Source organism: Lepeophtheirus salmonis, chromosome 12 (assembly GCF_016086655.4).
Source record: "Lepeophtheirus salmonis chromosome 12, UVic_Lsal_1.4, whole genome shotgun sequence".
NCBI classification, from domain to species: Eukaryota; Metazoa; Arthropoda; class Copepoda; order Siphonostomatoida; family Caligidae; genus Lepeophtheirus; species Lepeophtheirus salmonis.
The window spans coordinates 2,654,768-2,679,883 of record NC_052142.2 but is presented as its reverse complement, the minus strand read 5'-3'; the positions used below and the strand labels follow the sequence as shown (position 1 = coordinate 2,679,883).

At 31.2% G+C, this 25,116-nt stretch overlaps 1 protein-coding gene and 2 long non-coding RNA genes across 6 annotated transcripts in view; 1 reads left to right on the top strand and 2 right to left on the bottom strand.

Annotated features, from left to right (window-relative positions):
- LOC121127338 (cuticlin-1) overlaps positions 1-6,201 on the bottom strand; it is a 42,146-nt gene extending 35,945 nt beyond the window's left edge. The window contains exon 1 of one of the 3 annotated variants that reach the window (XM_040722686.2): positions 5,836-6,201. In XM_040722686.2, the coding sequence (XP_040578620.1) occupies positions 5,836-6,106 (271 nt within the window). In that variant the 5' untranslated portion in view covers positions 6,107-6,201. The remainder of the gene's footprint in view (positions 1-5,835) is intronic. The other 2 variants (XM_040722685.2, XM_071891852.1) reach the window with 2 other exon arrangements.
- Positions 1-25,116, top strand: part of LOC121127340 (uncharacterized) — a 52,794-nt gene that overhangs the window by 26,741 nt on the left and 937 nt on the right. For both annotated transcript variants that reach the window (XR_005867794.2, XR_011782316.1), the window contains one exon: positions 24,235-25,112. This is a non-coding gene — a long non-coding RNA (uncharacterized lncRNA). The remainder of the gene's footprint in view (positions 1-24,234; positions 25,113-25,116) is intronic.
- On the bottom strand, positions 14,811-24,235 carry LOC121127341 (uncharacterized). The gene is made up of 4 exons (XR_005867795.2): positions 23,021-24,235; positions 15,776-22,962; positions 15,660-15,713; positions 14,811-14,982 (listed from the first exon to the last, which is right to left on the bottom strand). It is a non-coding gene; the product is annotated as an uncharacterized lncRNA (long non-coding RNA).

Genomic DNA, 25,116 nt, shown 5'->3' with positions numbered 1-25,116 from the left:
TCTATCAATATTATGACATGGACTTCCCAAAATACCGAGGCTATACATTTTCAGTTGATTTTTGTGCTTTCACAGATTTGGACAGGGATTACCAATTGCTTACCACATAGATGATGATCGTTTTGAATCTGAATTGAAGTAATATATCCATGTTTCTTCTATTGTCAAATATCGTTTCTTACATTAAAATATGTTCAAACATTGCTCAGAATCCTTAGCACATTTTTGTTTTCTGTTGTTACCGCTTCATTTGGACTTCCACTGAATTTTGCATCATTGGTGTATCTACAACCACGTTTTAAGTCAACAAACCAACGTTTAATGGTTGTTTCTGACTTAGCACAGTGCCCATAGCACTTTTCAAGTAATTGCTTAGATTCAATGGTATTTTCCCCCCTCAAGTTACAGTAAAAAAAGTTAAAACACGATTTATTTTTGATAAATTTTTTTTGGAAATAACGAAAGTAGTGTCCCACTTATGAATACTATGCTAGTTTTAAAATATTTGTTACTTTTGTAAAAACTCTTCTATTCAATACCGGGTGTGGCAAAAACATCTTTACACTTTCAATCTAAAACTGTATCAAGATGTATTTCTACACCCAGTTGTAATAGGGTATGTCAATTAAATAAAAATAAGTAATATGATGTCTTGGCGGCTATCTTAATCATTCATGTAACCTCCCTAAGCAGCTACAGAAGCCCTTGCACCCATTGCTGATGTAGTCCTCAGACATGGCATCCCAGTACTGGTCGATGGTGTCCTTGAGGTTGTTGATATTTATGTGAGGGATGTGGTAGGCCTTGGTCTCAACATGAACCCAAAAAGTGAAGTCCAATGGGTTGTCACCTCGTGAGTAGGGGGCCACATTTTCTTTGGCCAAAAAGGCAAGTTGTCCTCCAACCACTTCTGGGTCTTTTCCGACGTGTGCGCAGGCAATCCATCCTGGTGGAACATCAAGTTCATGTCTAAAATATAAATGCTTATTTCGGCATGTGTCAACAATATTTAATTCATTTTTGTATAGTGTTATTCAAAAACTCATTTTTTTCGCTTGTAAAAATGTGTCATTTTGTGCCTACAATCTACGGACATCATTGATTTTTTTCCACTTGAAGAAAAACGCTTCTCAAGCCCATCAAAGTTCATGTGAAAGCTTACAATGGACATGCTCTAAGTAGAGCACAGTGCTTGAGGTGGTGATTTTGACGTGAAAATGAAGAGCGCAGCTGGCCACCGAACAAGTTTGAAGATGTTTAATTGCAAGCATCGCTCGATGAACATGATGGCCAAATGCAAGAACAGCTCGAAGAGCAATTGGGTGTTGACCGTCGGACCATTGAAAAACGTTTAAAAGCAATGGGATATTTAAAAAAAAAATCGGTAGATGGGCGCCATATGAATTGAATGGAAAGCACTAAGGAAACTGAAAAAACTACTTGAGAAATCTTGCTCGCACAGTAAAAAAGTTAAGTCGTTTTTGCATTGAATCGTAACTGGTGATGAAAAGTAAGTCTATTTTGAGAATCCAAAACGAAAAAGATCAATTGTTGACCGTGGTGGCAAGGCAAACCCGATCGCAAGGCCAGATTGCTTCGGAAAGAAGACAAGGCTGCGTGTGTTCTGAGACCAGTGTGGTATCTAATGGTATGCCCTTCTAAAATATCTATTCAACGCGATCAAAAAGATTTCCCAAAATCTTACTCAAAAATGCGCTCGAATGTGATTAAATCAATTGGAGATATTGCTCCCACACCCTGTACGCTTTTGAAACTGTATGTAAACTTTTCAACTTTCTCTATCGTTTACAAAGGATAAAGTAAGGAATAGAAGAGTTAGGAGAAAAGTCACGACTACAAAAGTAGTCGGATGATACATAAGATATTAGGTGGGGAAGTGAGAACTTTTTTGTCTCCGGAAGAACTATCTCCATTTATAACTAATTCTTGAAACTATACCTGCTGTGATGTTTTATCCTAAATCAATAATTTGGTCGTTAGTTAATCCTAAATACGTGCAAAAAAACTTTATTTTATTTACTTTATTGAGCTTATGCTCATTCAATACGATAAATATTGTGTTTTCAGTGGCTAAAATTATTTATTTTTCTATTTTATAAGGTTACCTTAAGATCCCTTTTTGTAACATTGGGTCAAACTGAGCTACTTTAAATAAAAAATATTAACCCTCTCTCCCTCCCCAGATTTAATAATTTCCTCGGTTTAATATGTTATTTTTCTCCAAATTAAATATCATTTTCTTATTAAATATGATTAACAATTATATATATTATAAAATTACCCTTACACAAAAAGATCAAGCTTAAGCATAATAAGGCAAAGGCATGGTTTACTTATATTAGTTTGTAAACAAAGTGACAGAGACTAGCGTCGTCTAGCAGCAAAATAATATAACTCCTTAATTGATAATATTATTTAACATAAAATATAAGTATGTTATTCACTGAACATAACTTTTGGAGTAATACAAACTTCAATTCTCCTAGTAGGACATAGGAGAAAAATCAAAAAAAGTTCCTATTACAAAAATATATTTCACTCCTTCTTTGGGATCCTTTTCAATTGTAAAATGTAATTCACATGGAGGGTGCGATGATTTTTTATTTAATTGAAAAATAAGAAGGAATACACTTTTTCATTGATTAATGCAGCCAGCCAAAGCTAAAGACTGTCATAACGCCTTTGAGATATTTTTTTTAAAGTTCCCTTTTGCCCGATTAACTTTAGTATCAAAATTAAGGTAATTTTCTTTAAATGAAGATAACCCATAAATTTATCGTTTTTTATAATTCAACTTTTGTGTTGGGGACGAAAAAGTTTCATCATCTTGTAATGACATAATTAATATACAAGTGATGAGTAAAACCTCCTTCAGATCCTCTTCTATATTCATATTCTATTTGTTTTACAAGACAGTGATAATGTATAATATAGTAGTTTACGATTCAATACTTTTGTCTTTATTCATTTAAACATACGATTATACCATGGTGCAGTTGGTATGTTGCGAACTTTATCTGTGATATTAAACAAATATCATAGAATATTCTGCAGAATTCAGCATGATAGGATCATTATTTATTTCCATATGTCCAGGACTCATCCCTATATACGATTTAATCAGCTTAAGTCTTAACTAAAAATTTTCTTCTCTTCGAAGACTGAAGACAACTACTATTTTATTATTTTATTGTGTACACACTACTCTGTATTATAAACTCTCATTATAAAATTATGCCTGATCCCTGTGACCAAATTGAAAAAGCTCAAGACCTCCATGAGAGGCTTGAAAGCAAATGCTACTCTTATTCGGAACAATATTCGTGCATGTGAAGACCATGAGGAAGGAGACGATCCTGAGAAATTGGAAGCTCTTCTTCAAATGTTGGAAAAGTATAATACGAAATATATAAAAGTCGAAACCTCTGCTATAGGACATGAAGCAGCTAAGAAACCTGACAATGATAGTGATATTGGGAAACATGAGTTAAACTTTTGTGAAGCTAAAGGATCAATAGTGTTACTTCGTAGAGATTTCGAAGCAAACAAATTAAACGAATTCAATAATTCTAAAACCCCAGAAATTCTTACATCAAATGAATCCAAGCCGAGTATACCGAGACTGAACATTAAACCGCCCTCTATTCTAGAGGAGGACACTGCATTATGACAATTTATCCGTTGGAAACATCTATGGGAAAATTATTTAAGACTAATAGAATTTTCCAAGTGTTTGAGTGATACAAGGGTGGGATGTTTGTGGCAATACTGTTACCCTGGATTGTTTAAAATTATTTGTAAATCTCTCGGTATTAAAGCCAATACGAGAAGGGACTCGAACGATATATTATAATGAATAATGTAACACCTCAGACGTCTCTGTAACCGGCATAATGATATGAAAGACCTCTTAAGTATATGTCAGTCAGAAAGTCAAGAAATATAATGAAATTACTGAATTGGGAGATTATACTAACACTGAGAAAATCCCAAAATATAGCCTACACAGTGTGTGTGTTAATTCAAGCTATGAAAAATGAGTCTGATAGTGCTCAATTAATGTTTGAAGATCCAAAATCTTTTGAAGATGCTAATCATGAAATCATATCATGAAATTGGAATTCAGTTCTTATTCAAAAGAAATGCTCAAGTACGTCAATGGTAATAAGAGGACAAAATTCAACGATAATAAACTGGGACAAAAAACAACACTGAAATCATCGAATTTCATGTAATAATGAACAAAATGAAACCAAGAACAAACTTTGTGAAGGTCCAGTCTTTAATCAAATATGCTAATCTTGTAGAATGAAAGGTCATTTTGGTTCAAAATATTATAAATAAAACAAAAATTAAACTCACCTTCTCTATTAATATTTCAACGACCAATATAGTAGAGACAGTTAAGGACAAAACACATATTCAAGTTGTGATTAAGTTCGATGGAATCAATTTTATTACTATATCTTTAGCAGTTCCAGATACTGGGTCTGACATTTCATTTATGGGTATAGAAATATTTTGATAGATTGGATTAAAAAATAAAATTATATAAAGCAAAGAATAAAAGAAGACATAACTTTAGTGAATGGTCAAAGTTTAGTTCATCGTGGACCATTTTGTGCAAATATCTGTCTTCATAAATTAAAATCTTCTTCTCTGATTGTTTGTCAAAATTTCAATGGTTTTTACCTTCATCGTAAAATATGTTAAAATCTCAATATTATACACTATAATTTCTCTCACCCTATGCAAAAATGTGAATTACTTTGCAACAAATTCCAAACCCTCATCAGACATTGTAGTCTCGGGAGAACGACATGTGTGGATCAAGACCCTCCTGTCAAAAATAGATGTTCCACTACTACATGAGGAACAGACGAAATATTTAATTGTGAAGGAATCGTTTTAAACCCAATGTAGTTAATTAATGATAATTTGAATCGAAATAAACAACTTCCTAATCAAAAACATGACAATGAACATCTTCTAAGCCATATTTGTAAAAAAGCTTGCATAGATATAAATTATTGTACACAATTTAAAGCTATAGTCTCTGGTTTTACATAAAATATATCAAAATCCTTACGTCAAATTTTTTTTAACAATCAAGCATGACCTCTCTGTGGATAACAATTTAGTCCTGTGTGGATGTAAGATCGTTATACCTCCTAAATTGATCGAAGATGTCATTAAGAGAGTAAAAGGAGTAGAAAAAACAAAATAAAAAGCGAAATTTGTTATTATGATAGATATACACAAACTCGAAGTAAAATTCCTACTTGTTCGTACATGCATTTTGTTCCTTAAATTCGAAAGTTTAATTATAAACTCTTGGGTTGAGAATGACTCTTCATAAAATTGTAAAACAAAGTTTTTTATATATTACACATTTTCATTTCCTAACCATAATTTATTGGTTTAGATTTACTTTTCCCACCAAATCTAAACTAAAAAAAAAAAAAAAAAAAAAAAAATGGGTGTGTAACCCTTTTTTTTTTTTTAAACAGCTGTAAAACAACGATATATATCATTTAATTGCAAATAAAAGATATACATTTATATATGTATTAATTTGATTTTTCACTGTGGAAAGTAAATAAAAATCTTTAAACTTTAGACCAGGTATCTTATTCTCATGTTACAGTCTAGAATGTTGTTTGATATTTTTTTTTCATAATGACTTATTTCAAATTCAAATCATTACAATTTAGTTCTAATGCGTAAATTATATACATTTAGAAAAAAAAAGTTTAATATCGAGTTTTGGGGGTAATTTTTTTGAAGAAGATAATTTCGATAGCTATTACTTACATTGTTGTTCGTTTGAATTAGATATGCCCTCAAAAGTTGTTGATTCTTGTTTCATTGACGTTTTGGATGGAAATTTTTTTTTAGCCAAATAATTTTTATCCCTCCCTATTGCTAAACCATCTTCTTTACCAAATATTGCAGATGCTATACGATCAAATAAGATGACTTCCTTACTTTCTCTTTCAGGAGAATTATTACTGAGAGATTCAATTCCACCATGTGCTAAATATATAAAGCAACTAATCAAAAGTATGTTACTTTTCCAGGACATGTTTCCTTGGTTATTACTACAATACTTTTTTGTATACTAAGAGTACCAAGGTTTTTTTTCATTTTTTTTTTCATTTTGATTATTGAACGTCCTTGATTTCTCCGCCTACATCACTAATGTTTAAATTGTCCTAGAGAGTGTGGATTTAAAAAAAGAGAAAATATATATATTATATGTGAAAGTATTGTTATCCTTGTCTTAATTATATTTAGCATTACTATAATCCCATTTTACTAAATTGGTTTTATTTTTCAATATATTTTTATTAAAAAAAAAACTTGTTACAAAAAAAAATTGATACACTTTAATAAAAATATATCTTCTGCAAAAAAAATTGTAAATTAATATAGTTTATTATTTTATTATTAAGTTTCCCATATTATGGTATTCGTTTAAATGAAATGAAAAAGAATAATTATAATCAAAGTATTTTATTTCTTGAAACAAGATGTTAAGACGTCAGATTATACATGAAATAATTGTTACATTTAATTAAACTTATTACGCTTAATATTCAAAAAGTTATCGTTATTCTGACTTTCTCGATATTGAAAAAATTTTAATGATGAAAATTGTATGTACAATGTTCATAAAAAAGAAACTGAAAATCAACATGGTAACCCTAACAATTTGAATAATATTTTGGAGGACAAAAACAGAAATGCTCATGACATTTTAATGATTCAGCTACAATGAACTGTGACAAGGGAGGAAGGAAATAAAAAAGCACATTTGCTAGAATTATTACGATGTCGATAGATTCTAAAAAGGACTTACAATTATAAGTATACAACAAATCTTTAGTGTTACATTTCGTCTTTTATGAGCACACACGAATGTTTTATAAGGTTTTAAATAGAATTGAATCTATTTAGGAACGGATATTCACTACTTTTTTATTAAATAATAACTGCTAATTAAAAAAAAAAACTCATTCTGTAGATTACCAATTCTAAAAAAATGTACCAGCTAAAAAAATTAACGTATTTATATCACTGAACATTCAACGTCAAGCGTACCAAGATTTATGACACAAAATCATAGAATTTAACGCAATTTAGCTTTCAACTTTAATCTTTGTACAAAAAAAAGGAATTTTAAAATTTATGAATTATCTTTGATCACCAGGGTCTATTTTATCCCCTTTAAGCTTGAAGCCTAAGTGTTACGCTTCTCAAATTTAAATCTTTACTTTTGTTTAATTTTCATGATTTTTTCCCCAATGTGTTCAAAAACATAGAACTACTAGCGAAATAAGCAATCCAATAATTGAAGCCAATTTGTTATGAATTAACACTAAGCATCCACCTAACCGATTTTATTTTTTTTTGTATTTAAATTATGGTGACAAAAAAAAAGTTTTGTGTAACTTGAAGGAAGGTTATAACAAATTTAAAGAAGATCATTTTAATTTTAAGGTTGGATTTTCTAAATTTGCAATGATGTACCTTTCAGAATGCGTTCTTGGGGTTTTAGGTGTCCAAAGTTTTTGGGGTATATGCAATTTACCAAAATGTAAAATTAAGAACGATTGGTACCAAAATCATTGAATCATTATTAACTTGAAATTTTGGTGGATTGCACTGGAAAAGACTAAAGAGTTGGATTGCTTTAATCGAGATTAATTACATAACTCTCAACTTAAACTACAGGAACATTTTTTCCATCTTTTTTACCCTTAAAGTACTCCAATACCTAAGACGTTTTTCGAGGAAGATGCTAAGCTCCCTTGATCTCAAGATTTAATGAATATAGAAACAGTACTAGTACGAATATTAATATAAAATTAAATCACTCCTTTTACAAATCTCAAAGGTGGCCTATATTCTTCACACTAAACTTGCAGATACTTCTTTTTCAGAGATTTGACAACAAATTGTTTGTGTTAATATTCAAATATTATATCTAAAAATTATTGTGGTAACAACTATACAAGCAATAAAAAACCTAAGCAAGAAGACATGATAAACCAAAAGAAGTAAATTCTTCATCCTCCGTTAGTAAACATCCTTTTTATGACATGGTTAGTGAACTGAGTAAAAAGGAAGCCCCTTGAATATAACGCATTTAGTTACATGATAAACAGTTGAAAAATAATGATAATTACATAATTTAATTTTTTTTTCATTTTATTAATCTTTCACATTAAGATTCACATAAGACAAGTAAAAAATAATTTTTTATTTTGGAATAATAATAGGAACATGAGCATAGGATGGTAACAAGATTTAATTTTTTATTTTGGAATAATAATAGGAACATGAGCTTAGGATTGTAAGAAGATTTAATTTATTACTCTTACGATAAAAATATTATTTTCTTGTTTTTTTAAACAACTTACTATAAAATATTTAGTACCTAATGGGAATTTTGATAATCAAATTAGTACATTTCAGTTTTGATGAGGCTGCATGAATTAAATTAAATAATAGGTAGAATATTATATTTCTGTTGCTACCACATTTAGTGTATTTTCATTTCAAATGTTTTTATTAATTTTCAAAATTTGACTCTTGCATGATATCAAGCAGCTGACTATTTGTATTATGAACTCAAAAAAGGTATGAAGTAGGATTTGGGTTTTTATGTTAACTTATAATAATCAAGGGCATTCGTTTAGAATTTGTGTCATTTCATACTTAGTTATTTATCCTTTAGTTTGATAAAATTATCCATTCAATTTGCATAATAATTCTTAACTATTATAGTTCAATAACAGTTGGATTAAGAACTATAGTAGAATGGAGAAATACACTCAAGAAAAATTGAAAGAGTTCCTCTGAAATCATGTTTAGCCAATCAAATTCTATCTATAGTTCCAACTTTACCCAACAATTCAGAGAACATATAATCTTTATCGAATGTGCTCTAGAGTAAAGGAAGATAATACGTTATGAACGAAAAAAAATCATTTAATAATAAAAATACAATCCCTCAGAGCATTAGTCCACTCAAGAAATCCTGAGCGCACTCCCTCTCAGTTACTAATTTTGTGAACCCACTCCCGGTCGATTTTTAAAGCAATGAAGACGCCACCGCTCAATTAAAAATAATTGGTGCTCATTTTTTCGCTTGTATAGGTGTATTTGAATTTGAAAACTCTTAATGAGTGCAATTAAATTCTGGAATTTATTCCAAGAGATTTGAAAAGAAATAAGGTACAAGAAAACAAACATTAAAGTTCTAAAACTATATTTAAAATTTAAAAAATCCATAAAATGATCAATCCAGTAATTAAACTATTACATATTTGAATCATTGACACAAGTAATTTTTTTTTTTAAATTTTCATCCTTTAAACTCTGGCATGTATCTTTAAATTTTTGACCACCTTTAGAAAATATTCTCTCAACGGTAGCTGAAGACAGCAGTGTTGTATTATTTTCTAGAAACATTATTTGAATTTTGGGGAAAGCGTATAAAATATCTAAAGAGGTGTCTTTTCAATTTATAAAATTTTCTACATATTCAGGGACAGTTTTTCTTCTTCTTTTTTTTTCTTCATTAGAAAAAGCTTAATGTTGATTTAATTGCACTGAATCCTCAGGATTTGTATAAACAGTCTCAGTTTGGAGCAGAAGGCTAAATTTATACATATATACTCTTTGCATATATTCTTGTAGTTCTGGAGAATCAGTAAAACATTCTAAATCTTTGAATTTGGGATGACTAACTGTGCCCAACAAGTGGATCTTATCGTTAAAAAGGTGCCCAAATCTTTTTTTCGAGTCCACCTAATAAAACATCAACTAGAGCTTTGCAAATTTTAAGACTGGGCATCACAGTTTTGAGTTTTTTCTTTACCACTGAAAGTGAAGGCAAAAGTTAACCAAGAAATATATTTTTCTCACATTGCAAGATATCTAGGGCAGCTCCTAAATCCTTAAAACACAATATGCATTCATTAATTAAGTTTATATCGGCTTTAGTGAAATACATCAATCCAAGATTGTCAAGTAACTCATGAAGTTGACCATTACTTTTGCAAGAGCTCTGGAATTGTCAAAAACAATTTTTCCATTCCACCCTGTCTCATTTGGGACTCTCATAAGTTTTCCTACAATACCTTTAATAGTTTCAGCTGCAAGAATACTACAAATTTGACTGTTCCAACGTGATTGATATTTTCTGGAAGCTTTGTAAAATAATTCATTAAACACAGGATCTTTGAAAGCTGAATCTATGCCGATAAAATTATGAATCTTTTATAAAGACAGACGTTAATTAAAAAAATTGAATATCTTCATCCTGGAAATCATTTTCTTCTTCTTTTTCATCATCTTGGATCCTATCATTCTCAAAACAATTATTGAAATGTCTTCCATTGTCGGTCATGATTCATCCATCAAACTTATTTTGCAAGCCATTTTCAAAAATAATGGTTTTTAAGCCTGTGGTAATTTTATCATGAGTGTGACTGCCTTTAATTCTGCAGCTTACTAATACTGCATGACCCCAAGAAAAATCAGGTTATCTACAATGGCAAGTTAAACCAATATAGCCACGCCTTGCAGCTGACCAACAATCTGTTGTCTAACAGAAACTGTCAATATTTTACAAAATTTGTTTAATTTTTTTTTCTGTTTATAAATTGTTAATCAATATTTTTTATGAGTGTGCTTAATAAGAAAGAACCTTTAAGCCTGGACCAATTTCGTGAGTTTATTCCTTGAAATATTCGTCCCTCACTAAAGTTGACGGCAATATCGTCTAACCTTGTATTTCTATTAAATTTACTCTCAACAAGAATGTTACCTCAGAGGAATCCCGCCCCTGGAGTAGTTAGGATTTGACTGTAACATTTGAAGGTCCATAATATCCAGGATGTATGTTTGCTTTAGAACTACTTTTTTATTTTTGCCTCTTCAATTTTTAGATAGTTTGAGCCTATGAACTGAATAAAAGCGACATGAGGTCCTTGCATGACAGCCCAATGATTGAGAACTGCTCGTAGCCGTGAGGAAAGTGACAAACAGAGCTTCATGTAAAGTCAAGATCCATTTGGATTACTTTGAATACTTTGGATTTAAAAAATTAATCGAAGTATGGGGAAATTTGGCGATATAACAAATTTAACTTGCATCGGGACCCAGCAGTTCCCCTACACCTCCTTCCCTTGTCCAAGGTGTAAATAACATACTAGAAGGGCACTTTGATACTTAGAAACGTAATAATAAGTGGTAAACATCCTAGTACCCTTGTCAATGGGATGCAAATGCTATAAATTTTGTTCTGGAATAGGGGAAGGGGGAATGGTCTCACCTTTAATCCATCAAAATCAAGCGCTACTGTCCTCTCAAATGCATATAAACTAAGATCTAAATACTTTCTACAATTGTATATGGATGGAAAAGTTATGAAATATGCAACAAAAATGAAGTACCTAGGTGTGATGTCGGATCAGGGACTCACTTGGATCGGACACCTGAAAAAATAAGAAAATTAATCACCATTAAGAGAAAAACACTCTTCGGTAAGATTCAACCCTCCCATCAACACCAACAACAGGAAAAGAGGTATTGTCGGACATCACTCCCCTCCACCTCTATATACATGCGCTAGTAACGAAGTCTAGATGGAGAACAATGCATTTTTATATGGGGTATCCGGTATTACTTCGGTGATCTTCCAAGAAGTCGTGGGCATCGTTTACTTTGCGATAAAATATTTGATCAAGTTGAATTGAATAAATTAAGTGGCTATATCCCCGGCAATCGTATCTGGGTTGGACAACCGCCAAGCTGAACAGCCTGATACAATTATATATATATAGAGGATCCAAAGATGAGAAAGGCAAGACAGGTGCAGGATGGGCAATTCATCAACCATAAGCATCATCCAATAACGAGGCATAGGTCTTCCAAGCAAAAATAATCGCAATCACATAATCAGTCTTACTAATCTTCTTTATAATTCGATAGGATTCTCAATTGGCAATTTCTGCTATTCTAAATCCATTTGCAAAAAGTGATACAGTTAAGAAGTGCAAAGAAATATCAAACATCGGAAATTCTGAAATGAACATATATCTCGATTGTTGCAAAGGCCATTTAGACATTTCTGGAAACGAATTTGCAGACTATCTTGTAAAAAGGGGTACTGAAAGTCAAAATCGTTTTTGTGTTGGAGTGCCTCCTATCACATAAAGAAGGTGGTGGGTGACTTGTTCTTGAATTTTGGTGCAACAGATACAAGGAAGATCAAAAAATGAAATATACATATCACATGTTGAAGAATCCAAAACATAAGAGTGTCAAACTTTTGTGTGTCAAATCATGATCTTACTTGTTCAAGCCGACAAAGGTCACATGCAATTTTTGGCCCATCTGAATAAATGGAAAAAAGTAAGTGCAATGTGCAATATTGGCATGGACCCCATTATTAACAGATGTAAATTGCTCTAATATGAAATACCAAGCAAGAAGAAAATGAAGATCTTTGTATTCTTAAATTTATAAAATGTACAAAAATGAAACAAATGATTAATAATAACCATAAAATTAATAACGACTTAAGATCAATTTCTGCTTTAATAGCACATATGCCCCTTTGAGTGGTCATATTCTTTGCCGTTTGTATATATAGTTTTGTAATGTATTCAAATATGTACTATATTATAATGTATATAGTATAGTAAAACGCAATAAATTCTTAACTAACTAAGTTCTCTGAAGTTTCATCTCACTCAATTACTGAGACTTCCTATTATCTACACCTTTACAACCTGGGGGTCTACCAATTCCAGTTGAAATTGAGTACGATATCCAAAAATACAGAAAATCAAAACAAACCCGTCATTTTCTGAGGGGTCTGTTGGAATTCCTCGAAACTTTATAATTTTTGGAAGTGAAGAGGGATCTGCAACTATTGCCACTCTGTGATCACTAGCTGTCCAAATACTCTTGTACTGAGAAAATAATTCATCAGCTCTCTTATTTTCGGGATTCTTGCTCTGATAACATTTAAACATTTTTTCGAATTGTTTTAAACCAATCTACAATTTAGGTTCTTCAACACTCTTTAATCTATAAACTAAAGTAATACGTAGGTTCTTTTTTCTATTAACGTATAATTTATCAAAGCCTTTCAATTTTAAAGACGCCTCTTCTTTTATTATATCTGCGTTTTCCAACATCATTTATTTTCATCATCTTATTTTACTCTCTTCAAGTCTTCTATTTTGTCTCTCACATCAATGGAGAAAATGGATTACAACAACCTAATTTAAATCCCCCATTCATATTTATACTCTCACTAACTTTGAAATTACAGTTACACTTCTTGCAGTGAAATGAGCTATTATGAAAATCCAATGTAGAATGGGCATATTAAAAAAAAGAAACCGAAATTCAATATGGTAACCCTGACAATTTGGAGAATGAAAAGGAGGAGAGAAAGAGTAATGGTCATGACGTTTCATGATATTAGCTATAATCAGCTGTTACTAGACAGGAAGGTGAAACGGATATGAACAATGAAAATAGCTGGAATTACTCCCATTACGCCCAATTCTACTCATACTTGCAATAATAACTCTGCAACAATTCGTCAAGGTTACGTTCCGTCTTTTAAGAGCACACATAAATGCTCAATCACATTTTGAATATAATTCAATCTATTTTGAAAGGATGTTCATTAGGACAACTACTAAGGAAAGTGAAATTCCTTCTTTATATTGCCAATAACGAATTAACGAGCCAGCTGAAAAAACTGGTTTTATCATAGTGATAATTTAAAAATAACTATTGATTAGTGCAAGGAATTACTTTCATCTAGACAATTTGAAATTGTCGAACAAGCTGTTCATCGATTAAAAGAAGCTCATAATAAAGCTTACAAACTTTACGAAACATTATGTAAGAGCATTCATTTCGTGTAATAACTTTGACGAAGATCCCCTTCAACATAATATCCATGTAAGTTTCCAAGGGACAACTCAAGGCATATGAAAATGAGATGACAATTAATATTCAATTGAGTAATTAATTAAAGGTTATTTACCTATCCGGGTAACAAATAAAAGAGTTTGCCTACGATTAATCCTTCATCTCCTCAAAACCAAAAGATTATTTTCCCAATACCGTAGTTGAACCCTATCGCCTATCATCTCAGATTATTATTATTCAGATCCCTTATTCGAAATACTTCATATAATTAATTAATGTGAGACAAACTTTTTGAAGTCCATTTGTATTTGAAAATTGTATGTAATGACTAGGAAAGGGTTTCTAGTAGGATAAACAAGCATTCTTTGTCTGATACCAAAAAACCTCTTTCTAATGAACGCGATATCTTTTCCTACTACTTATTTACTTAGTTGATAGGACTTTCTTTTCGAAAAATATCAATAAAAAGTATTTTTAAAGGCGAATGCTCATCAATGAATCAGTCTGCCCTTTTTTTGAGAGTTGCGCCCCACTTCAACTTTTTTTGCTTTTCATGGTATTTTTCCAGTAATAAGTGAATGGCAATTTGAATCTGTTCTAATAAAAATGCTGTCATTATATGATTATATTGAAATGAGCACAAGCAACTTGGAGTCTTGAATTCAAATAATATAAATATTTATTTTTTCTAAACAACTTGGAAGAGTAGAAAATCCTCACATTTTCGTCTCAACAAGGATACTAACTTAGTAACCAATAAATAATTTAAAGAATCTATTTATTTCATCATAAAACTGTTTATTCGAATAAAACGGAGGAAATTGTTTATTTGAAGAGTTATGTAAAAATTTTAAAGTCTTAATTACAGAGTTCTTTAGAGAAGTAATGAGGTCATAACTTTAATCACAAACATAAATATTTTTAACCCGTGTGCGAACACATTGCAGAAAATCCTATTGACGACAGCCTTATTGCCAAATGGACACTTTTCTGAAAGGAAAAATATATTATTCAACATGCAATATGATGTTATTATGATTCCTATTCATATTACTGCAATTTTTTAAAGATAAAAACCAATAAAACACTAATACATTTATTTTGTGAGGGGTATCCCACAATAGATGTAGAAAGACAAAAAGTTATACGTAATAGACACTTCCTAAATCGTATTTACGTGAATCTCGTTTAATATACAAAATTAAACCATTGTAATCATATCACTAGTAATAAATTATAAATACAGAATATTGAAATAATAGATTGATCCAAATAATATTTTCTTCTTCTGACATGAATTCAGTTAAATATGTCATAACTTTAGGTTGCTAAACAAAAGCCAGACGTATAGTTTAATAAAATCTAATATCTAAATAATTATTAATAATAAAGTAAATGTCAAAATCATGAAATTAGACAATAAATATACTAATAAAAAAAATGTTAGAAATAAATCATTCTTAAATATTTAGAACAAAAGCTAATTATGTAGTAATGTCCGGCGATATTACTCCTTATTAAGACCATCAAAGAAGATCTTTCCCCCGTTATTTATGCTTATATAACAACATACTATTATCATGAAGGATATATACCATTGCTAATTATAATGCTACACCCAATGTAACTACCCCCGTTGTTGTGACCATTTAAGCAGTTGTTTTTACCTTTTAGGAGTTTTCTGAACACCATTTCTTGGAGCCTATCAACCAAAGCGAAGCCTTAAGTGATAAAAAAGAAATATTTATTGACTATGTAATATTGGAAAACCTAATGATCATACCCAAGTCTTTAAGTGAAGAAACTAGTTTCAAACAAACTAGTTGCAAGCCAAACAAAGCTACTATCCCCATTGTTGTGACCATTTAAGAAGTTGTTTTTACGATTTAATGAGTTGTGTATCATAATTCTTAATATGTTTATCTAAAATAGAATCATATTTTATGGTTAGATTTAAAAAAAATTGAATACTCACTGTTAGATAGTACAAAATTCAGAGCTTCATTTCGAAATTAGTAAATATTTTATACTTTTTACTGATAACTTGATCGTCATTTGGTGGGGATGACTCAAACATTTTTATATGCATTTCTATTTATGACATCAGGACCAACATCCTCCATTAATTTAATGATGGTTCCTTGGGAAGGGAAGAATTTACCCGTGTATTTCTCCATAAATTTTTGAACGTAGATGATTGGCAATGGATAAGGGTATATACATACAATAAGCATTTTTGTAAGATCAGAGTTAAAGTCTGACTTGATGTATTCATCATTAACTTGATTTTTTAGATGAATATCCATGCTCTTCATATAAGATGAGGATAATGAGTGGTGTGTAATTCTAGACAGGGTACTAAAGGCACATTTATATCGACAAACCCGAAGGCCATCTGTTTCTCATGCGGTAAGTATTTCCCAATTCCTGGGATTCCATTTTCATAAATCCAAACAGAAGGTGATGTTATTACAGGCATTTTATTCAGTTATCTATCGACCATCATCATCTAATATCATATTAATATTGAAAAATAAAGGCGGGAATGATAACGTTCTTGATTGATAGAAGAGGATGTATAATATTTAATCAATGATGCCATAAGTATTTCTTCTCTTCTCCTCGCACGCTTTTCTATTCCTACCAAAATTATCCCCTTTATATATAATACATTCCGAAAGTGACCCATTATCTCAGGTGGAACTGCTTAGGAGTGAGATAATGATCAAACAATGACGTAATATACTGTTTCTGGATCATTATATCCTTTATTGTGCATTTTAGAGTGTTCTAGAGGTCGTACGGAGGGTCTATTTTTCTCACTCACTACTTAATTGTTTTATTATTCATATTTAGTGCTACTCTTAGAGGAAGTGTTTTTTTGGTGGGTTTGAAGACCCTTAAGAGGGAATTGCATAGTATACTCACCATTGGATGGTTGATTTTCCATGAACATTATATCGGTGTATTCGTGATGGTCCCTCCACGTGCTTCAATATAGAGTATTTTCCACAGATTATTCACAAGATGTCCTCTCTTATACCAAGAAAAAATCAAAATTTCTTAGTGCAACTCTAGATCCCTCATTCCAATACTTCTTTAGTCCTTGGTAAGAGAAACCTCCGATAACTGATCGATTTTGGAAGGCAAACGCACTCTATGCTCTTTCTTTTCCAATCTTGGGGCTTCAATTGTTAAAAGGGCTGCATCGAAGAAAGTGAATAATTCCTGATATTATTATCATATTCCAACATTTCATTTTATCTAAAACCCTAAGTTTGTTCTTGTGGATTTATATTATTAAGTTATATATTATATCTTCTATCCAATGTATGTTCTGGGATATCCACTCCTCCATTGAAACCACATTGCCATGGACCAATGCTTTTGAACAAAATAAGTAGGTCTAATTTTCATTATTTTTTCACTTAAGTTTGGCAGTATCTGTGTTTTTTCATCATTGATTACTAAACCTGACTTTGTTAAATATTCTTTCAGGAAGTGATCAAGCCTAGCCCTTTCTTCCTTGAATTTGTCAGTTCTTAGTATAACTGTACAATCTTCAGCAAAAAAACAAGCTCGTTAATTCTCCGTTTGCCTATACAATTCGATCTAATGCTACGTCCATCTTTATTTGTAGGGTTCTCACTACCAATGAAAAGAGACTGGGGCTTATCTCCTTGACGCATTCATCTCAGTAATTATATCACTGGGTATCCTTTGATATCAATGATTGATGATGCAATGATTCCAGACTCTTGTATTAGATTTTATAAAACGGGCTACTATTATGCTGAAGTGTGGAAATGCATATAAATTTAGGATATTATCTTCGTCCTTTTGCACAAAAAGAGTGAAGGTGAAGTTGCTCTATAATGAAACTAAGATGATTTTTCGAATTAAAGTCTTGACGATATACTGATTCTTCTAGAAGTTCAATGGCCTATTTTATGCTTAAAACTAGTTCGGGTTCTCTTTTTCTATACTTTAAAGCAAAAATGAATTACAGCTATAAATAGAGAAACTTTCTTTATCGAAAATTGGATGAATCCAAGAAAAATATTAAATGGTAGGGTGGGGTCTATTGTAACATTTTTGAGTTTCATTTCTCCATGTTAAAATTGCATGTCTTTAAGAGCCATGATTTAGGTGTTGTGAAAGAGACACAAATCCATTTGATCTTCTCTTTGATTGCCAAATCTGTCAATAAGAGTAGAGCTGATGCCTTACATTGAACTAAAGGAATTATAAATGTGATGGAAATGTCAATACGTGTCATTTCCCTGTTTTTGGAATTAATTTTATTTTGCCCTCTATGACTGATCTCGGAAGCTTTCTGTATCTTTCCATAGAATTACTAACATAAGGAACAATCTCATCTTTACACAGATAATAAATTTTTCCCGTTATTCCATCAGACCATCAGCTTTATTGTCATTAGTACTATTTATAATGCAGTTCAATATTATTTAAGAAGAAAAAACAGGAATAATAAACTTCTGCCAATCCATTGCAGCCTGAAAATCCTTTTGAAAACATGATTATGTATCGTCGGTTTGATTCAAACCTTACCATTATAAATTATCATTTTTATTTTTATGGGTAGTGTTTAATTTCATTTCAGTTTCTTAATTTTTCGACTGGGGTCATTTTCTGTTACAATTTTCCTTTGAGTTTCCTCCTTTACGATATCAGAAACTCTATAGGAAGTGACAGTACTGAATAAGAAAGTTCAACAATATAGAATTCCATATTTTTAAATTTCCTCTATCTTCTTTTGAAAGTCATCAGCTGCTTTATTACGATGTCTAACTAATGTCTTGCAACCATAGATAGATATTATATTTTATTTTTAACAAAAGGTTTTTTTTTAACTCAAGTACGATATGAATTACATATAACTGTCAACATTAAAGACATAATGAAGTAAAAATATGGAGAGGAAAAAAATAGATGGGACGTCCAGAAGTTGACTTTTGAGTTCCTTTATTAAAGTCATTTCAAGAAGCAAATGCCGATACTTAAGATCTTATAGGTTATCTCTTTTTAATCATCCCTTTGATGTGATGCGTTCGTTACTATAAACTCAATTAAGTTTATATTACTTATGAGTAATCGATCTTTGCTTAATCAAGAAGAAATTTATTATAGAGTATAGTATATGATTATTATTGTATGATTATGTATACAAAGTTATTCAATAAACCTGTGCAATAAGATAAATTATTCGGAGATTTCAGTTTTGTGTCTGATTCATTTGAATGTGTCAAACACACTTTTTAATTATTAAGCATATAATGCATTTTTTGAAATAAACAAATATCAGGATCGAGATAACAGTGGTTCAACTATTTATTGTATATAAATTTTTTACATGACTGTTTTAAATGTTCCTTTACGCAAAATTTACACCATCTACATTTTTGCTCTTTTTTATTGACACATATCGTTTATATAATGAACACCCAATACAATTGAAGCACCTTTCTTTAACTCTTGATGATGTTGAGGTAGGAAGAGAAGAGGACTTGAGGCAGGAAACAGATTCAAAATAAAAAAAGGGCTTGGGGTAAGAAACGGATTTATGGTTGATAGAGGGTTCGATGTAAGAAACGTATTCAAGGTTGAAGGAGAGTATTGTTTAGAAAGAAGACTTAAGGTTGACGAGATTGAGGAGGGTAAAAGTCTTGAAAAGTGCTGCATAAGTTCTTAAATAATCTTTTTTTCACAATTGATTAGAGGAGTTATATTTCTTTCTAGATATTATTTCCTTTCTTCTGTTAAAATATCTTCTTCATGTAAATAATTTTCAGGAGTGACATACAAAAAAAATTGTAACTATTATGTGTATTTCAGAATACAACAAACTTAAATTATTATTATATATTTTTATTTTACCATATTATTTTATATCCTCTATTACTTTTTAGCAAGTGGTCCATTTTTCCCTTTTTAACTTCATACACTCAGTAACAATGATATATCATATGATGGATAGAAATAAAATATCCTAATTACATGTTATTGAAACATAGTAGTGGCCTTAGTTGAGGCTTGAAGAAATGGAAGAAGCTCTATGAATAGAATAAAGTCATTGGTTATAATTCATATAAATTAAATATTTTAATAACATGATTTTATTTCCTTCATTTTCTATAATAACGATTATATACATTGTTTTAATTACTAAAATAAGAAGACGCATAAAATACATAATACATAACTAATGATAAAATTATAAAATGCATGGAGATTCCAGGCAATGCTTCTGGTATATTTTAATTTTTCGATTGGATTGTAATTTAATACTTGTCGTTGGAGTCTTTCCCTTATGTATTTGTAATTTTTTTTTTCAAAAGGTACCATCCCCTCTTTCAATATCTACTTTTTTCTTTTTAGGATCAACCATCAGTATCACTCTAGGGTCAAGAACTAATTCATGAATTGATTTTAAAGTCTATATTATATTCATTCAAGTGAGACTTGAAAGATCACGATACAAGACGATATGAACTCTTCCATTTCTTTGTGAGTCAGTCCTTGGTCACTAAAAAACATACTCTGAGGGTTGAACTTCTTTCTGATCATCATCTAAAATATTAAATGCCAGTCGAACATTGTTTAGGAGTTTTTAATGAATAAAAAGGCAATGAGACGAATATATGGATCCCTCTTGTTAAACGAACGTTGACCACGTGAACACATGAGATAGATTCACAAATAAAATCTATCAATTAAGCTTCTTCCATTTCTTCAAGCCTCAACTAAGGCCACAACTATGATTAATTAACGTGCAACAAGTCAATGAGTTCTTTCGAAATAGACTCATCATTCCAGATTCGTGATTCCTTTTAATTTCTCCTTATAAATAATTAAGTATAAACAATACAAGATTACAGATTACTTCTTTATTATTTATTAATGATTTCATCACTACTTTCCTTTTCTTTTTCTTCTCCCTTAGTTATATTATTAATCTGATTGTAGTATAATTGTAAAGATCGAACCGATAATAGATAAAGCGTTAAAGTAAAGTAGCACAACAAAGCAAATGTAAACAAAAAAGTTGTTGGACATAAAATAGTTTATTTTTTAAACGTTAGATGTCACTTTTCCATTTAACGTTTCATTCAAACAGGTAAAGAGGAGTTGATGAAGGATGAATTAGAATAAACAAATAATAAGTGTACTGAATACTAGTAAGTGAATATATTATATCTAGTCACTAGTATTCAGTACAAAGTTATATTCCTAACCTCAATCTACGTTGTCTTATTCGCTTATATGTTTGCATTATTTAGTTTAAATTAAATTATTACAACTCATAGTAAGTAAACTTTTCTTTTCTACATCATTACCAAAAGCTACCATTCATTTTTCTTATGTAGTTATACATCCATCCTATAAACAAATATAGTCATCATTTTATCGTCATAAAAACAAGAAATATATTAATAAGCCGTATCGTGGTATCGTATTTCAAATTTTTCTCTATTAAGTGTTTGTAATAAACGATATATGTAAATATTTATTATATCTATATTTTATAATTGTTATTATGTATTGTCATATTTTTTTATAAATAATATGAAAATAAAAAGAAATTCTCTCAAGTATGTTAATAAGTACGAAGGATTATTGTTTATTATAATTTAGAAGAAGAGTTATTTCCAAAGATATTTATGACAATGTGGTTTCGATGAAATGCCTTCAACGATGATTCGAAGATGTCCAGAGGCTAATACTCGTGGGTTTCTCCTTCACCGGGTATTTTACGGCATATCTCTTCATTGAAGTTCATGGTACGAGTAATATCCTAACCAATCTCTAGAAAATCAATTGAGTCCATACTTCACATGGAGGTTATTCTGTGTGTGCATGTGTGAGGGGAGGGATCGAAAGAGAGAGCTGGGATTGCTCCTCCTTTGATTGACCTTCAAAGTTGACTATTCACTTTCTTAGATGGTGATGATGGGCAGCACTGCTGTAATGCTGGCCGAGGATGCGTGTTTTAAAGGAACGCTTCAATGTTGAGCATCTGTCCCATTCGATGAACCCAGAGTTTCTCATTGTGATAGACTGATGCTTCTGTCAGTCGATCCGATGCTGATGAAAAGCGCCCCGAAACTCCGACATGAAGAGGGAGTCCATCCAATCCAGGAGGAGATGCTCTTCCTATTGAAGGCAAAGCTCCGTCTGGGTGTGAAGGCTACTTCAGGTAAGGGTGGAGTAGTCCACCAAGGGATGTTTGAGGGCCCGTGTCCGTAGTCCATGCTCCGAGTCATGAGGCCTTTGCCTTTTAGGGAGGGAGCTCTGCTTGGCGAGCTTCTTTCGGAGGCTCCGCTGCTCTGAAGGAAAGAAGGTTTCATTGTCGGAGACATTAGAGTTCGAGAAGCCCGGAGGAATATCAAAGGGCCCCTCCTCCCAAACAAACTGGTGACGTGCTTGCTTCTGAATGAAGGACAGACACACTCCTCCATGAAGAGATAATGGGGAAATCTGGCAGTAGCTTGACACAGCATTGTTCTATCAAACAAATACAAATCTAGAATTCACGAACCAAGACTTACGTCCACAATGACTCAAAATTCATGATGAGTTCTAGAACTCATTCCATTTAATAAATGATTTATAAATAATACAAGATATTTGCTATTATTTTGAAACAGATGTTTCATCAAACACCCTCTATTGCCTGTAAAAGAACTACATTTGGTTCTTCTTCTTTTCAAAAAAAAAAAAAGAGAAGTTTATGTACTTGTAGCGCCACTTTACTTTCACGCTTTAATAAATATAAAAAAGCGACGAAGTTTTCATGCGACAAAATGCCCTTCAGGAAAAAATGTATGCTGAAAAAATGTAGCGGGCGAAAATGTTAGGGACAAAATTACCCAGAACAGTTTCATGGATTCTCAATAAATCTATTTGTTCTCAAAGTAATGCCATTTTCCAGATAATGAATTTCTAAAACTACCAAAAGTACATATATTTGGACATTCCCATAAATAAAGAAACATTGATTACTTACACATGCTTGAGATGATTCCCTTCACTAAAGAGCCTCAACTTGTCTTCTTTTTATTCTGTTAAGAAAAATGTCCAAGAACACACATTTGAGATAATCTATGGAAATTGTTACCATTTTTAAGGACTGATCCCTACGAAATGTAAATTCTTGGGGAGAAAGGCACTTTTGTCATGGATTTCTCTTTTGGCAGGATTTTTTGAAACTCTAATTTACAATTGTATTAAAACCCATATCTTGCTTCTCTTGTTCACACAACGAAGTGTCACGTCATGATGAAAACATCAAATATAGAAATAAAAGGAAGAAAAAATGTTATTGGACATAATTCAAAACTTTTGGAACCTTAATAATAATGTTGCCTAATGAGAGGGGGGAGAGTTGTTACGGAGGAAACATGTTACACTGCCAATAACTTTAAAATGTAAAGTTATCAAACTACCCTGTTCTTATAGAATTGAATGTCTTCCTTTGTTTATCAAATCACCATAAAACCAGGGTTGCCTAATACTTAAAGTTATAGAACATTTCTACATTGAAATTTTTGACACAAAAAGTAAACTAATTAATTAATATTAACTCAAACTAATTATCAGGCGTAACTGGATAGTAGTGTAACAAATTTTGTAATTACATATCACCAAAGAGAGTGGTTCTCAATCTGTTTGTTCCCAAAAGACAAATAAAAATTTATCGACACACCTATTTTATCAAACCAATTATTTGAATTATTATAAGCTATTGGAAGTAATGTATGGTTGTCACAAATCGTGCGGTACACTTGAACTTGCCTCAAGACACACTGTTTGGGAACCACAAGCCATTACCACTTAATATTATCTTATTTGCATATGGTAATGTGAATTCTATCAATTTAATAATTTTTATTCAAAGTAATTTGAATATTTGGCATAATTCCTATTAGATCAATTCAAGCACAAATGTTAACTTCTAATTGATATATTGCTGTCCTCAGCTACCATTGAGAGAGTATTTTCTAAAGGTGGTCAATTATTTAAGAATAGATGCCAGATTTTAAAAGATGAAACTTTAAAAATATATTTATTTTTTTGTCAATGAATCAAATATTTAATAGCTAAAACATTGGATTAGTTATTTTATGAATTTTTATTATAATTTAATATCTTTAAGTTTTATATTTTCTTTTGCCTTATTTCTTTTCATTTTTTGGAATAATTAATATAAATAAATTTCAGAAATTTAATTGCAATGCAAGAGTCGTGATGTTCAAATACGAGGAAAAAAAATGAGCGCCGCTTATTTTTAATTAAGCGGGAGCACGCTCTCTGCTTTACAAAAACAAGCAGGAGAGAGCACAACCACAAAATTAATTGATGAGCAGGAGCAAGCTCAGGATTTCTTGAGCTGACTAAGGTTCTAGTTATTATTGATAAGGGTGATAATTTTGGTAAGAATAGAAAAGCGTGCGAGGAGAAAAGAAGAATTACTTATGGCATCATTGATTAAATAATATACATCTTCTTCTATCAATCATGAACGTTATCATTCCCGCCTTTATTATTCAATATTAATATAATATGAGATAGTGATAGTCGATAGATAACTGAATAAAATCCCCAAAATGACGTCACCTTCTGTCTGGATTTATGAAAATGGAGGCCCAGGAATTTGGAAAATACTTACCGGGTGAGAAACAGATGGTTTGTCGGATTTGTCGATATAAATGTGCCTTTAGTCCCCTGTCTAGAATTACACGCCACTCATTATCCTCATCTCATAACAAGAGCATCGATATTCATCTAAAAAATCAATTTAACGATGAATACATCAAGTCAGACTTTAACTCTGATCTCACAAAGATATTTATTGCATGTAATATAACTTTATCCAATACTAATCATCTATGTTCAAAAAATTTATAGAGAAATACACGGGTAAACCTATCCCTCCCAGAGAACCATCATTAAGTTAATGGAGGATGTTGGTAATGATGTCATTTATAGAAATACATATAAAAATGTTTTGAGTCATCCACACCAAATGACGATCAAGTTATCAGTAAAAAGTATTTACGAATATCGAAATGGAACTCTGAATTTTGTACTATCTCACAGTAA